The sequence below is a fragment of the Propithecus coquereli genome, unplaced genomic scaffold (genome assembly GCF_000956105.1).
Source record: "Propithecus coquereli isolate 6110/MARCELLA unplaced genomic scaffold, Pcoq_1.0 Scaffold520, whole genome shotgun sequence".
Lineage (NCBI taxonomy): Eukaryota > Metazoa > Chordata > Mammalia > Primates > Indriidae > Propithecus > Propithecus coquereli.
In genome coordinates, this window is record NW_012151064.1 from 300,286 (window position 1) to 317,379 (window position 17,094).

Below are 17,094 nucleotides of genomic sequence, written 5' to 3' on the forward strand. Positions count from 1 at the left end.
TTTATTTTCTTTGCTGTTATTGTGAAGGTTATTGAGTCTTTGATTTCGTTCTCAGATTGACTGTTGTTGGTGTATAGGAATGCTACTGATTTCTGTACATTGATTTTTGTAACTTAAGAATCTGCTGAATTTTTTTATCAATTCCAGTGGTCTCATGACAACCCTTGTGCATTTTCTTCTTCACCCTCAAGGATGTCTATGATTCTCATGTTAGGCCTCTTCCCATAATCGCAAATTTCTTGTAGGCTTTGCTCTTTTCTGTTATTTCTCTGCTCTATCTCTGTGACTGACTTATTTAATTGAAAGGTGTTATCTTCAACCCCTGAGATTCTTTCTCTTGTTTGAGCTACACTGTTCTTGAGGCTTTCAACTGTGTTTTGTAATTCCCTGAATAAATTCTTCATTTCTGGAAGTTTTGTTTGATTTTTCTCTAATATTTCAATTTCTTTAGTGAATTTTTCTTCCAAGTCCTCGATTTTGTGTGTGTGTGTGTGTGTGTGTGTGTGTGTATGTGGTTTCTTTGTGTTGGTTATCTATTTCCTCTTGCATATCATTGAGTTTTCTTACCAACCATGTTCAAAAATCTTCTGTCATTTTAGTGTTCTGGATTTGGTTGATGTCCTTTTCTAGTGAGCTGGTGATCCCCTTTGGGTATGTGCTTTTCATTTGATTCTTTATACTTCCAGAGTTCTTTCACTGATTCCTTCCCATCTGGGTCAGCTGTTGCTTCTTACCGTTTTTCATTTGAATAATGACACACCCTGTTTAGTCTCTGAGCCAGTAGGTGGTGTTCGTGGGTGAGCTTCAACCACATTCTGTATGATGAGTCAGTAGATACAGTAAAAGGGTGTGCAGAATGACCTCCCTATCACTAGGAGGTGCTTGCTGGGAGGAGCAGGTTGCAGTGTTGTTTTTGGGTCCTTTAACCAACTCTTGTTCCTCTGGAGATGCACTCTAGTTCCACAAGGGGTGGGTGGGACCCTGGGACTTCCAGGTGTGTCCTTATTCTCCAACCTCAGGTCGGGGAGTGAGGCTGGGCCTGCCCTCAAGCACCACAAATGCTGTTAGCAGGGGTCAACGGTCTGTTTTCTGCTTCTGGGCAAAGCTGCCAGGGAGGGGTTGAAATGGCCCCCTTCAGCTGAAAAGTCTCTGTGTAGGGGTGGGGCTGTCTGAGACCTTCAGTCTGGAGCAGGCCTCGCTCTTTTCCACCCTACCCTATTCTGTGGTTTCTCCTGGGCCTCTGCCAGCAGGCAGGACCTCAAATCAGTGGATCTCCCCTGGCTGTGATGCAGCCCGGGGGTTTCCCTGCCCAGAACAGCAGCCTGAGCTGGGTGCATGGCCCTCCCATGGGAGGAGGGTTGCCCCTCAGGAATGCTGATCTGCCCTGAAGGCACACACACCTCAGTAGGCTCATTCACAAATATCCCTTCTGTGCCCCGAGGCAATGCGATCGAGACCTGGGTGTATGGGATCTGGTCTACAGGCCTGTGCCCTGGGCCCCAGAGATCAATCCCTGACCCTGCCAGGGAGAAGAGTGCTGGCCTCAAGTCACCCACGGGGTGTCCAAGCTGGATCGATGTCTCTCTGTCTCAGGATTTCTCCCACTTTCCTGGAGTCCCCAGACAAGCAGTACCTGGGAGGGCTGGCAGATAGGGAGCTCATAGTCTGAGTACCCCTCAGTCTGCTGTAGGGCCCCAAAAGGAAAGGCTCCATTCCTTACAGATGCCTATGGGTGGTGACTAAATTGGCTCTCTCAGCAGCTGCGTGCAGGAAAGGAGAAGGGGAGAATGAAACAATATGGTGCCTGCCGATCGGCTCGGGTCTGCAGGCCAAGAGGTGCCCTGAGGGAGCTGAGAGCCTGGTGCCCTGTCTGCAAAGAGGCTCACCGCTCATGGCAGCAGCCATCTCTGAGCTGGTGTTAGCAGGTCTCTGCAACCACTTGGGAGCCCACCAGCAGTCCAAGATTCAGGGGAGGGAAAATTTAACTGCTCCATCTACCCTTTTCGCTAGTCTCCAAGACTCGAGGAGGCCTTTCTCTTTTCAGTTCTCTTCTGCAACTTCTTCCCGTGGAGTCTTCTGTAGTTTCAGGCACACTTCCTTCCGACCCTTGTCCTATCTATGTTTGTCTGCCTGAGCTCTTGCTCAGGCTGGTCTCAAACTCCTGAGTTCAAATGATCCACTTGCCTAGGCCTCCCAGAGTGTTAGGATTATAGGCCTGAGCCACCGCGTCCAGCCAGTATCTTTTTTTATTCCCAGAAGTGAGCTGGGATCTCAAAGCAATGTGATGAAATTAATTCCAAAGAGTTGCAAGATCCCTGAAGGAAAGATGGGACACATAAATAGTTTCACCATTGGCAGAGCACAAGAGGAAAGGGTGACAGGCATAGAGGTGTATAAAAGAGAACAGGTTTGGGATTGGCTAGTTGGAATAATTTCAGCAGGCCCTGGGTGATACAGGCCAACTGTAGTTGTCTGATACCCGGTCGTGAGGTGTTTAAGGGAGGTGGGTAGGGGCGCAGCATGTGACAGCCCAGTAAAGGAGGTGATTGCAGTACAGGCTCTGGGTTAATTGGTTTGTATATGAAGAAATGTTCACAGACAAATTTTTGGCTGTCTCTTAGAAATTAGCTAATCCTGTGAGGGACAATTCTTCCAGGGTCAGCAAGACCCCAAGATGTCAAAGCATCAAAATTTAGAATTTCTTACCCATGTTTTCTCCTCGCTCCCTCTGCCCCCTGATTGGCCTGCTGCTCCACCATGTACAGGCTTCCCCAAAGCAGAATATGTCCCCTTCTCTCGGGATCTGTGAATACCACAAACTATTTTCTCAATGGCAGTCATCTCCTAATCTGTTGGCCTTATGATACCTAAATAATAATAATAAAATCTATTTTTTTAAACACAGTACTCCACGTTCATATAGTAGGAGTCTACTGCTGAAGGATGGGAAGTCCTCTGTGTGGTACAGGCATTTGGAGCCTGCTGGAGATGGCAGTGAAGCAGGAATGCTGACAAAAACTCTTCAGAATTCTAGACCTGACCTTAAGCACAACAAAGCTGCAGCTTACCACTGGAGGAATTACTTTTGTATTGAATGTTTATATTTGTAATAATTACAGATTGACCTATAGCAGTAAGAAATAAGACAGATCTCATGCATTCTTTTCTCAGTTTCCCTCGATGATAACATTTTGCAAAATATAGTACTACATCACAACCAGAATATTGACTTCATACGGTCAATATACAGAAGAGTTCCCTCATCCCAAGAGTGACTCAGGCTGCTCTTTTACAGTCATACACAATTCCCTCTGGCTCCTACCTCCCCCTTAGCCCCCGACAAGCATTAATATGTTTTTTCCTATAACTTTGTCATTTCAAAAATGCTATATACATGGAATCATACAGTGTGGGACATTTGGGGTTGACTTTTATCAGTCAGCATAATTACCTGGATATCCATTTATCGATATTCATTTATTAATAAACCATTCACTTTTATTGCTGAATACTCCACAGTTTGGTTAAGCATTCACCAGTTGAAGAACATCTGAGTTGTTTCCAGTTTGGGGCTATTATGAATAAAGCTCTTTTAAAGATTTGTGTATAGGCTTTTACATGGACGTATTATCATAGCTTTTGGAAAATTCCCAGGGGAGCATCTGCCGGATCATAGAGTAGTGCCATGTTTAGTTTGTTAAGAAACTACTATAATGTTTTCCAGAGAGGGCTGGAAACCCATTTTGAATTCCCCCAGGCAAAGGATGAGTGATACAGTGTCTCCACATCCTCTCCAGCATCTGGTGCTGTCAGTATTTTTTATTTTAGCTATTCTAACAGTTAAGTAGTGATATCTCATTTTGGTTTTGATTTGCATTTTCCTAATACATAATAATGTTTAACAGCTCTCCATGTGCATTATGTGCCATCTGTATATTCTCTTCAGGAAAATATCTGTTCACGTCTTTTGCTCATTTTCTAATCAGATGGTTTGTTTTGGTTTTTACCACTGAATTTTGAGAGTTTATTTTGTATTTTACAGGCTAGCTCTTTGTTGGATGTGTGTTTTGCAAATATTTTCTTATAATTTGGATTTTGGCTTTTATTCCTCTTAATTGGGTCTATTGTAGAACAAAAGATTTTTATTTTGATGCAGTCCAATTTATTTATTTTTCCATTTATGGATTGTACTTTTGGTATCAAGTCTAAGAAATCTTTGCCTAGGACTAGATTCCAAAGATTTTCTTTTATATTGCTTTTTTCTCCATGAAAATTGTATAGTTTTATGTTTTAAATATAAAGCCATGACCCACTTTAAGTTACTTTTTTTCTAAGATGCAAGACTTGGGCTTATTTGTTTGTTGGTTGGTTTATTTATTTAATGGACACCCAATTGCTCAAGCACTATTTTTTTAAAAAGCTATCTTATCTCTATGGAGCTTTTGCCCTATTGTCAAAAAGTAATGGGGCATATATTTCTGGGATTCTCTATGTCTTCATTGATCTATGTTTTTATCCTGCAAATACCATAGTGTTGATTAACGTGGCTATATATAGTAATAAGTCTTAAAATTAACTAATTTCTCCCAGTTTATTTATTCTTTTTCTAAATGATTTACCTATTCTAGTTCCTTTGTTTTTTTATATGCATTTTAGAATAATTTTGTCTATATATACCAAAAAGAAATCTTGCTGAGATTTTGATAGGAATTACATTAAATCTGTATAGTATTTTAGGGAGAATTGCCATCTTTGCAATTGGACTTCCAACCCTGAATTTTATATCTATCAATATATTTAGATTTTCTTTGATATCCCTCATCAGAATTTTCAGTTTTCAGCACATAAGTCTCATTAAAGATATTTTTAGATTTATACCTTAATATTTTTTATGTAACTATAAATGATATTGTATTTTAAATTTTGATGTCCATATTTGGAAATATTATTGCCTTTGGGATGTTTATTTTCTATCCTGTAAACCTTCCAAACTCAGTAATTCTAGGGAGTTATTTTTGTAGATATCTGGAGATTTTCAAAATAAATAATCATATCATCTTCAAGCAGTGATCATTTTATTTCTTTTTTCCTGATCTATATGCTTTTTATTTCTTTTACTTCCATTATTGCACTCTCTAGAAATCCAAGCAATATGCCAAATTAGAATGGGAGAGTGGACATCTTTCCCTTCTTCCTTGTCTTAGTAGAAAAACATTCCTTTCTTTTACCATTAAGGAGATATTAGCTGTGGGATTTTTATAGATGTTTTTTGTCTAATTGAGTCAGTTCACCTTTATTTCTATTTTTCAGAGAGATTTTGTTTTGTTTGTTTTCTTTTTTTTTATGAATGGATATTGGATTTTGTCACATCTTTTCCGTGTTAATTAATATGATCACGAGATTTTTATATTTTATCCTGTTAATATGATAGATTACATTCATTGATATTCTAATATTGAACCCAGCTTATATCCCTGTAATAAACCATACTTGAGCATGGTGTATCATTGTTTTATTTATTGCTGAATTCTATTGCTGATAATTTGTTAAGACTTTTTGGATCATATACATTAGGGTTGCTGGTTTATATAATAGTTTTGTACTTTGTCTACTTCAGATATCAGAATAATAACTGCTTTATAAGATGAGTTGCTAAGTTTTCCCTCATCTTCTATTTACTGAAAGAGACTGTGTAGAATTGGTATTAGTTGTGCTTTAAATGTGATAAAATTCTCCAGTGAAATCATTTTGGCCTAGAGATTTGTTTTTGGAGGTTATGAAATAAATTATAAACTTAAACATGTTATATTTGTTAAGTTATGGTAGTTTCTTTTTTCTATGAATCGGTCTATTTTATCTGAGCTGTCAAATTTATGTGTGTAAAGTTGAACGTAGTATTCCCTTATCCTTTTTACATGTACAAGATCTATGGTGGTGGTCCCTGCTTCATACTTCATTCCTGATATTAGTGATTTGTGTCTTCTCTCTTTTTCTTTGTCACTCTTCCAGAGGTTTGTGAATTTTATTGGTGTATTCAAAGAACCGACTCTTTTCAAAATTTATTTTCTCTATTGCTTTTCTGTTTTCAATTTCATTGGTTTCTGTTATTATCTTTATTGTTTCATCTCTGCTCCTGGCTTTCAGGTTAGTTAGCTCTGATTTTTCTAGGTTCTTGAGGTGGGAGGTTAGAGTATTGATTCAGAAGTTTCTCTTTTCTAATAGATGCATTTAGTTCTATAAATTCCCTTCTCAGTATTTCACTAGCTAAGTTCCACAAACATTGATATAGTATATTTGCATCCTCATTGAGTTCAATGTAATTTTTTTATTTCCCTTCGGAGTTCTTCTTTGACCCATTGTTTATTTGGAAGTGTGCTGTTTAGTTTTCAAGTTATTGTAAGATTTCTTTTTATACTCCTATTATTGATTTCTAGTTTGATTCCATTGTGCTCAGAGAACACAACATTTATTTCAATTCTTTTACATTTGTTAAGGTTTGTTTTATGGATATGGATAATGGTCTATTGATATAGGTTCTATGGACACTTGAAACAAATGTGTATTCTACTACTGTGGAATGGAGAGTTCAATAAATAATGATTGGATCCTGTCAGTTGATAGGTTGTTAAATTATTTTATATACTTGTTTCTTTGCTGTATAGTCATTTTATCAATTTTTGAGAAAGGAGTATTGACTTTTTCAACTGTAATAGTGGATGTGTGTATTTCTACTTTCAGTTTTCAGTTTTTGCTTTATGTTTTTAAATTTTATGTTTTAATTGACAGAAAAAATTATATGTGTTTACCATATACACCATGATGTTTTGAAGTATAGGTACATTGTGAAATAACTGAATCTAGCTAACTAACATGCATTCTCTAATATAGTTAACATTTTTTGTGGTGAGAACACTTTACATTCATTCTCTTGGTATTTCTCAAGAATACAATATATTATTAACTGTAGTCACCATACTGTACATTAGATTTCTTAAATTTATTCCTGCTATCCAACTGAAATTTTGTATCCTTTGACCAACATCTCCACAACCCTGATTACCATCCACTCCATGCCCTGGTAACCACCATTCTACTCTTGCAGATTCCACATGGGAGTGGAATCATGAGGTACTCATCTTTCTGTGCCTGGCTTATTTCACTTAACACAATGTTCTTCAGTTTCCAGGTTCATCCATATTGTTGCAAATGATAAAATTCCCCCTTCTCCGTTATGGCTGAATAGTATTCCTGTGTGTGTGTGTGTGTGTGTGTGTGTGTGTGTGTGTGTACGTGTGTGTTTCATTTCTTTTGGATGTATACCCTTTAGTGGGATTGCTGGATCATGTGGTAGTTTTATTTTTAATTTTTTGATGAATATCCATACTATTTTCCATAATGGATATAATAAACTATATCCCCACCAAAAGCGTACAAGGGTTGTTTTTTTCAACATCCTCTCCAACATTTGCTACCTTTTGTCTTTTTGATGATAGCTTTTCTAACAGGTATGAGGCAGTATCTCGTTGTGGTTTTAATTTGCACTTCCTTGGTGATTAATGATGTTGAACAGTTTTTTGTTTCATATACCTGTTGGCCGTTGGCATGTCTTCTTTTGAGAAATGTCTATCAGGTCCTTTGCCCTTTTTTCAATCAGGTTATTTGTTTACTTCCTATTGAATAGTTTGAGCTCCATTATATTTTGGATATTAGCCCCTTATCAGAATCAGATGTCTAGTTTGCAAATATTTTCTCCCATTCTGGAGATGGTCTTTTCACTCTGTCGATTGTTGTCTTTGCTGGGTAGAAGACTTTTAGTTTGATGTAATATCATTTGTCTATTTTGGGGTTTTTTGCTTATGCTTTTGAGGTCATATCCAAAAGTCCATTGCTCAGACAATTGTCATGGAGGTTTCCTTTATGTGTTCTTCTACTAGTTTCATAGTTTCAAGTCTTGCATTTAAATCTTTAAATCATTTTGAGTTGATTTTTGCAAATGGTATGAGATAAGGGCCTAATTTCATTTTTCTGCATATAGAAATCCAGTTTTCCCAACACCATTTATTGAAGAGACTGTCCTTCCCCCATTGTGTGTTCTTGGTGCCTTTGTCAAAAAACAGTTTGCTATAAATGTTGATTTACTTCTGTGCTTTCTATTCTGTTCCACTGGTCTATCAGTCTGTTTTTATGTGAGTACCATGTCGTTTTAGTTACTACAGCTTTGCAGTATATTTTGAAGTCAGATAGTATGATGCCTCCAGTAATTTTTTTTCTCTCAAAATTGCTTTGGCTATTTGGGGTTTTTTGTGGTTCTATATGAATTTTAGGATGGTTTTCTCTATTTCTGTAAAGGATATCATTAATATTTGACAGGGATTGCATGGAGTCTGTAGATCACTTTGAGTAACATGGATATTTTAAAAATGTCAATTTTTCCAATTCATGAACATGAAATATTTTTCCATTTAGTCATGTCTTCTTAAATTTTTTCATCAATGTTTTCTTAATTTTTAGTGTAGAGGTCTTTCATTCCATTGGTTAAATTCATCCTCAAGTATTTTATTTTATTTTATTTTTTGTAGCTATTATGAATTGAATTGTTTCCTTGGTTTCTTTTTCAGATAATTCACTATTAGTATATGAAAATGCTGTTGATTTTTGTACATTGATTTTGTATACTGTAACTTTATTGAATTCATTTATTAGTTGTAACAGGTTTTTGATGGAGTCTTTAGGGTTTTCTGTATATAAGATCATGTCATCTGCAAACAGGAACGATTTAACTTCTTCCTTTCTAATTTGGATGCCTTTTATTTCTTTCTCTTGTATAACTGCTCTGGTTAGACCTCCAATACTATATTGAATAGAAATGGTGAAAGTGTGTACCCTTTTCTTGTTCCTAATCTTAGAGGGAAAGCTTTCAACTTTTCCATGTTGAGTATGATGTTAGCTGTAGGTTTGTCTTATATGGCCTATGTTGTGTTGAGGTACACTTTTTCTTATCTTAGTCTGCTTTCTATTGCTTATAACAAAATACCTGAAATTGAGTAATCTATAAAGAAAATGAATTTATTTCTTATAGTAATGGAGGCTGAGAAGTCCAAGGTTGAGAGGGGCACATCTGGCGAGATGTTGGTGGGGACTTTCTGCAGAGTCTCAAGGTGGCACAAAACATCACATGATGAGGGGGCTGTGCATGCTAGCCCAGGTCTCTCTTATACTTCTTATAAAGCCACCAGTCTCACTCTCATGATGATATATTAATACCTTAACCCATTAATCCATGAGTTAATGGATTTATGGATTAATCACCTCCCTGAATCCACCTCTTAATCGATTCACTTCTTAACGGTCCCACCTCTCAATACCGTTGCCATCTCTATTCTCTTTTAACATATCCATGATATATTTTTTCCACTCTTTCACTTTCAACCTGACAATATCCTCATATTTGAGTTGAGTTTTTTATAAACTGTGTATAGTCGAATCATGTTTTTCAATTGATTCTGTCACTGTGTATATTTTCATTGGCTTACTTAGACTATTTATATGTAATGCATTTATTGTTGTGTTAGTGCTTATGTATGCTTTTCATTTTGTATTATGTTTGTTCCCTGTTTTTGTTTCTCTCTTTTCTTTTTTTTTTCTTCTTATGGGTTACTTGAACATTTTTTAGAATTCCAATTTCATTTACCTTTATTGTTTTTGAGTATATTACCTTACGTAGCTTTTAGTGGCTGCTCTGAATATTACATTATATATACTACCAGTGACCATTTTACCAGTTTAAATGAAATGTAGAAACGTCATCTTTTTTTACATCCCTTTACGATCCCCTGTTAATAATATAATTTTAAGAAATATTTCCTTCACATACAATTAAGCATTTGCCAAGAGAAATGAAAATGTTTACAGTCACAAAGATTTGTAATCAAATATTGAAAGCAGCATCATTCATAGTTGTGGGAAAGTTCATAGAGGCAGTGGAGTAGTAATTAGACAGATTGATATCTAAGTTTTCTACATGTCATTCACTTATATTCTTTAAACTAGTATGCTATGCTATGATAGAATGTGGTTCATAGAACTTCATACGCACCTCAAGAAGAGTCAGCATTTCATATAAGTCAATAAATCCAACTCTGTCTTTTAAGCCTGTGGTCCCAAACCCCCGGTCAGTGGACTGGTACCAGTCTGCAGCCTGTTAGAGACCTGGCAGAGCTCTGCTGCACCCCAACCCACACCATGGAAAAATTGTCCTCCATGAAACTTAGGAAGTGGAGGTGCACAGCAGGAGGTGAGCAGTGGGTGAGCAAATGAAGTTTCATCTGTATTTACAGCCGCTCCCCTTCTAATCATTTGCATCATTGCCTAAGTTCCAACCCCATGCTCCCACCCATGGAAAAAATTATTTTCAATGAAACTGGTCCCTGGTGCCAAAAAGGTTGGGGACCACTGTTAAGGGATGGCTTTTATGGGGATGTTTCTGAGAGCAAGAAGATGAGAGATTGACACTGAGAAGCCTATGAAGACACAAACTAGTATTCCAGAGAAATTGTAGAAGCACAGTAAAGGCAGAATGATCTGTTTTATTTTGCTGATATGTATAAATATAGTTTAAATAAATTTTAAAAATTTATTTAGTACACCTTAAAAGTTAAGTCTTTAATCTACTTTTCTGAATGGTTTACAGAGGTTATTTTTAGCTTTAATATAAAGTATCTAAATTAAATACTAGCACATCATTTTTCTTATTAGCCATTCCTTTGTCGAATGTTCCAAAGTGATCTACTTATTCCTGTGACAAAAATGAACAGTGAGATGAAACACAGAACAAAGGGCATCTTGACAGTTAGAATGGTCTAAAGAATATTCTGACAAAGTATTCAGTAGCATATCCCTTAAAGTAGCCAGCTAGGTGGGTAGGGTTGATATTACTATTCTAAGAATAGATTTGCTTACAAATGTCAGGGAGCCCTGAAAGAATTCTAATTGATAAGTTTACAGTCACTTACCTTGTTTCAGATCTATCATTTGTCTTGCTTTCCCAGAGCAAAATGTTCTAACAGTCACCAAATATGAGAATGAGGAAGCCCTGCAGTTGATTCATGCCACCCTAATCCCCAAAGCCAATTAGCATTCAGCCTTGCCATGTAGCTACCCTTCTAATGCTTTTTCAGCTCCATGAAGTTCTGGGGCTCTGATTAAAAACAGTGAGTGGCCTTGATCACATAAGATGCTTCTATAAAATCACTGGGAGCCAAGCAGCAAAAGAGGACAAGACTCAACAGAAGGATAGAACCTGCATAATAATTCAAAAGAAAGCCACATTGATATATATCAAGAAAGACATTTTCATCTTAAACAATTCATTGACAGAATTAGATGAGAAAGATGGAAAATGAGATAAAACTCACATTTGTTGTACAATATCATTTTAAACAATATGATCTAAAGAGAAAAGAAGACATAATTATTGTGCCTACTATATATCACGTACTATTTAGAATTACGTTGATCATCTCATTCATTCTCAGAATGATCATTGAAGGTACATGTTATTTTCTCCATTTTACAAAGTAAATGAAAATGAAAGAGACGAAAGAATTTATTCATGTTTGCGGATCCAGTAGGTAGCAGAAAAGACTTCAAATATAAGTCTCTTTAATCCTAAAGACCAATGTATTATTAGAAAAACAATTTTTTGGGTCTCCCACACTACCATTAGGTAATCTGTCTTCTAATTTATCAATTAACTTCTTAGCTTCTCATTAGCTACCTGTCTTTCAATAACCTGAGTCTTTAATATATCTATTTTAAATGACTTCATGTCTATAACTACATATAAATATGAGATTAACTTGATAACAGCCATGAGTGAAAGAAAGATATTGCCCAATTAATAAAACAAATATATGTAGCTTTGGGGATGGTCAACAAAGCACTATTAGAGAGAAAATTTCATTAAATCCTAATGAATACAATGTACATATAAAGAAAAAATGATAAAGGTTTCTGCATACTATGATGGTAATATTTTCAGGATTTAAGTAAAAAAGCAGAGTGACAGAGAATTTGTACCTTAGAGAAGTTGTGTTTAAGAAGTGGAAAATATAATGATATATATTAGATTTTGCTTATATTTTCAAAAAACAAAAACACTGAAAAAGAAAATAAGAAGCTAATAAAAGAAGAACCAGAAGTGAGGAAAGGAATGGATGCGAATAGTCCCTTGTTGCTATGGGAATGAGACTTTCCATAATGAAGTTCCTGTTTCACTAAAGTAAAAGGTTAGCAGACTTAGTTAAGAACTCAGTTGGCACAAGATTGGACACTGGGTTAAACAACCCTGAATTTAAATTCTACCTTTTTGTTTTCTAGCTAGATGACATTTACAGTTTACTTAACATCTCTGTGTTTCAGTTGTTTTATTTACAATAATTGTGGTACTGAATTCAAAAGGATGTAATAAAAATTAAATAAAATAATGAACGTAAGGTGACTTGGTATATATTAATTGCTTGATTACAGCAAAATATCTCCCACATTGTCATCATCACTCTCATTATTTATTTCTGTGGTCAAGGAACAGAATTAGCAAGGAAATAGATAATATCTCTTGGAAGCCACTCAGGAAAGGCCTGGGACTAGGAAAGTCTCAACACAAATAGCTGGGCAATGACAGGTAGAACTAAGGAAGAGTGTTCATATGTTTGGGGCAAAATCAGCCTCTTTTCCTAATCTTTCCATAAATGACAACACTGGTACCTCAACATATTTTCATACAGTAATAATAGGCCGGTAGACTCAAGTGAAAAGATGAACACTAAGTCAAACAAAAAAAATTGTTGAGCAAACTTTGAAAGTTACCTTGCAAATGTAACGTTAAAATAGTTTTGATTTGTTTAATGTAGTTTTACACCTTACCTTTATTCCATAAAGGCTTTTAGGAAAAAGCACCATATTTATGACATTTTTATTATCCCCTGATATCGTTTTTATTCAAATACTTTCAATTCAATTCACTTGGAGAAATTTCTCCCATAATACTGTTCTTATAAAAAGAAATTATGCAGGACATAAATTCCACGTAACTAAATTTCTTGAATTAAGAAATTAACACCCACACTGAGAGAAACCAGAAGACATACCTTTCACCAATACTATGAGTAATAAATTTATAAGGGAAGCCATGGTATCCTTGAAGAGCTCTGTGATCCCTCTCTGTAGGCCAGACCTCAGAATGGGAACTGCAGTCACTGAATTGGGAAACTTAAAGGCAATGGTATAATTGTATTCTAGAGTGGTAGGGGCCACTCAACCACCAAACACAAGGTAGGGCTGGTTACCTTAGTGGACAGCAGAGTTAAAGTGGCAATCAGAACAGTCTGACTCACGCTGACTGTATCTCTGACGGTGTTTGATATAGTCAATCATGGTTTTTCTAGAAGTAAAATATTAATAGACAGGAACCTGCTAAATTTTTACTTGATCCATACAAAGGGTCTTCAAAATATTCATGAAAAATGCATATTATGAAAAAGCTACACATGAATTTCAACATTTTTTGCACCAAAATAAACTCGTACTATCTTGTTATAAAATGTCTTAAGGGGATCTAGTTTGAGGCACTAAGAAGGATAAGACATCAGTTTGAAAAGAGTCCCTATTAGAGCAACATGAATTCTACAATTGAAGCAAGAACAGACATCAAATTTATGGTGAAACTTAGGTGGAAGAATGGTGAAATCATTAATGCTTTACAAAATGTTTATGGAGATAATGCCCCTAAGAAAATCAGCAGCTTATAAATGGATGACTCTTTTTAAGAAGAACCAAGACAATGTTGAAGAAGCCCACAGCACAGAACATCTACATCAATTTGGAAGGAAAACATTAATCTTGTCTGTGCTCTAACTGAAGAGGATCAATGCACAAACAATAGCTAATACTATAGATATCTCAACAGGTTCAGCTTACATATTCTGAATGAAAAATTATAACTAAAGAAATTTTCCATTCAATGCATGCCAAAACTGTTGCACCCAGATCAGCTGCAGACAAGAGCAAAGTTTTCAATGGAAATTTTAAACAAGTAGGATAAAGACCCTGAAGTATTTCTTTGAAGAACTCTAGCAAGAGATAAAACATTACTTCACCAGTACATTCCTGAAAATAAAGCACAATCAAAACAATGGCTACCAAGAAATGGAAGTTGTCCACACAAAGCAAAAGTGAATCAGTCAAAAGCAAAGGTCATGGCAACAGTTTTTTGGGATGCTCAGTACATTTTGCTTGTTGATTTTCTGGACCAAAGTACAACAACATTTGCTTATTATGCTAATGTTTTGAGAAAGTTAGCCAAAGTGTTAGCAGAAAAACACCCAAGAAAGCCTCATCAGAGAGTCCTTCTCTACAACAATGCTCCGGGTCATTCCTCTCATCAAAAAGGGAAATTTTGCAAGAGTTTTGATGGAAATTCATTAGGCATTCACCTTCTAGTTCTGATTTGGCTCCTAATTTCTTTTTTTTTTTTCCTAATTAAAAAAAAAATTAAAGGGTACCTATTTTTTCTTCAGTTAATAATGCAAAAAAGAAAGAAAGAAAGAAAGAAAACAACACTGACATGGTTAAATTTTCGAACCCCTCAGTTCTTTAGGGATGGATTAAATGGCTAGTATCATTGCTTACAAAAGTGTCTTGACCTCAATAGAACTTATGTTAAAAAATAAAGTTTATATTTTTTACTTTTACCTTTTAATTCCATTTTTCCATCAACTTTTTGAAGTTACCTTGTATAAGCAGAAAAGTTCTAGGTTAAATGAACAAAAGTCTAACTTGATTAATCAAAACAGAGAGCCATGGCCCCTCAATCAATTCCCATACTTAAGCCGGTTGACAGATCCAGAACCCTTTGAATGAAGGGCAGGCCAGGTACCCTTGAAGAAGGACCCCAGTACACTTTCGAAAATTTTAACTGTTAATCTTTCTTCCAGGGTTCCCCCAAAGGACCTACAACTTTTTACCAAGGTAACTATCCTGAAGGAAACTACAATATTTCACCCTAAAATATACTTTTTTGATATATTTCAAATGACTAGATGGCTATTCAGAAGGGCTGGAAATATAGGAATAGCTGAAAAGCTTTCTTTTGTTATGGATATTTTCATCTGTAGAAAAAAATCTGCAGTCAGGCTTTCTCTGAGATCCTACCTCGTCAGGATCTAGGAAAGATTAACTGAGAATCTGACACTTTTAAAACTATAAAAGAAACATTTACCATTTATTCTCCCTGAGGGCTGTTACCTGGGAGGTTTCATCTAAATAACAATATCACCTTTGTTGGCCAGGCCTCCTCTCATCCCCCTCCCATAACCTGTCTTGCCACCCTCCAAGCCCCCATTCTTTCTGTAACCTCAAGATGGTATAAAGGCATCAACCATCTGGCCCTTTTTTTGAGACCTTTCTTTTGTAAGACTCCAATACGCATTGATAAACGTTTATGCCTTCTTTATAGCTCCTATTGTAGCTATTGATTTAAATTAACACATCTCCTGGTACCTGGTATGTAGCTATTGATTTAGCAAATGCCTTTTTCTCCATTCCTGTCCATAAGGCCCACAAGAAGGAGTTTACATTCAGTATCTCAAGAATGGAAAACAAACACCACATGTACTCTCTATGAAATTGGAACTAACCAATGGGCACACATGTGCATAGAAGAAAGTAAAACTCAGTAGAAATCAGGCAGGGAGTAGCAGGGAGGACAGGATGGGTGAAAAACTACTTAACGAGTACAATCAACACTATCTGGGTGATGAACATGGTGATAGCCATGACTCAAATATTACAAAAGCAAACCAAAATCATAACCAAACATAACCAAAATCATTTGTACCCCCTTAATATTTTGAAATAAAAAAGATTAAATAAATAAACATAATTTCCTTGGTGAACAGTAAAAATTATTAATTTTGTTTAAAAAAAAAGAGTGGCCCTAGAGAAACATAATTTTAAGGATGAGCTTACTAAATTGATTCTAGAGTTTCTGGCATTGGTTTTCTAATGAAATTACATTTAAAGACACGTATGTCTATTTCCAGGAGTAAAAAGAGCACTGATAATCCATTGCCTATGGTGTTTATAGAGATATGCAAAATATCTGCATTGGATATTCCTAATCAACCACTTATAAGTCCATGGAGCTAGGTGACTCTATATATAATAGTTTTGAAGATTTTTGGAAAATTAATAAAATGACATTGGTTGGTTATTCCTAATGTTGCTGATCAAAGTGATAAGGAAAATCCCCATCTATTACTTGGTGCATCAGCCACCTGAGACCCCCACCCCTCACGGAAGACCCACATCATCATAATACTAACCTATTACCTGGCCCATCAACTAACCTATTACCTGGCACATCGACATAATATTAACCTATTACCTGACACATCAACTAACCTACTACCTTAGCCACCTGAGACCCCACCCCTTGGACCATGCTAACTTAATAAAAGTGGGAAAAATCGGGGAGACAGGACTCAGAATTTGGTGGTTAGGCTGCCGGCGAATAAACTTTGACCCTCGGACTCTCCGTGTGCCACTGGGTTTGTCCTCAGGAACACCTGCTGTTACATTTGCTGTAACAAAAGTGGTGAAAGAAAAGGATGAGCTCAAGGATTTGAACTCCCAGCTCAAGCGATGGATAGAATAACATAGAACTTCCATGTGTCCCCTGTAGGGTACCCTTGTCTCCTGTAGCTGCAGGAATGAAATTGCTAAAAATGAAAAGCAGAATGTCATCCTGCCACTGGCTGAATTACAAAGCAAACTGAACTCTCAATTTGACAAGATGTCTATAGTTAAAGTGAAGGCATTTGACTGAGAAAGAAAGAGATCCTCTAAAATGGGATGGGGACATGTGAGTAGACCCTGATGAGGGCGAAGACATTGAGCTCCTAAATTGTGATGAGTCTTCATTACCAGTGGAAGAGGTCTCCTCCACCTCAGGAGCCCTTGGTCTCCAACTTCCCTGAGTCACCAGCTTGCAAAAGGCATATTGTGGGAGATTTCAGCCTCCATAATCGTGTGAGC

General features: G+C 36.4%; 1 protein-coding gene across 1 annotated transcript in view; it reads right to left on the minus strand.

The window, feature by feature from the left end:
- The window catches only part of DGKB (diacylglycerol kinase, beta 90kDa), a gene marked incomplete at its 3' end in the record, with an annotated part of 269,792 nt that overhangs the window by 205,682 nt on the left and 47,016 nt on the right, over positions 1 to 17,094 (minus strand). Inside the window, exons 2-3 of the mRNA XM_012656843.1 lie at positions 8,683 to 8,726; positions 5,467 to 5,489 (exon numbers count right to left, since the gene is read on the minus strand). Of these exons, the coding sequence (XP_012512297.1) occupies positions 5,467 to 5,489; positions 8,683 to 8,726 (67 nt within the window). The remainder of the gene's footprint in view (positions 1 to 5,466; positions 5,490 to 8,682; positions 8,727 to 17,094) is intronic.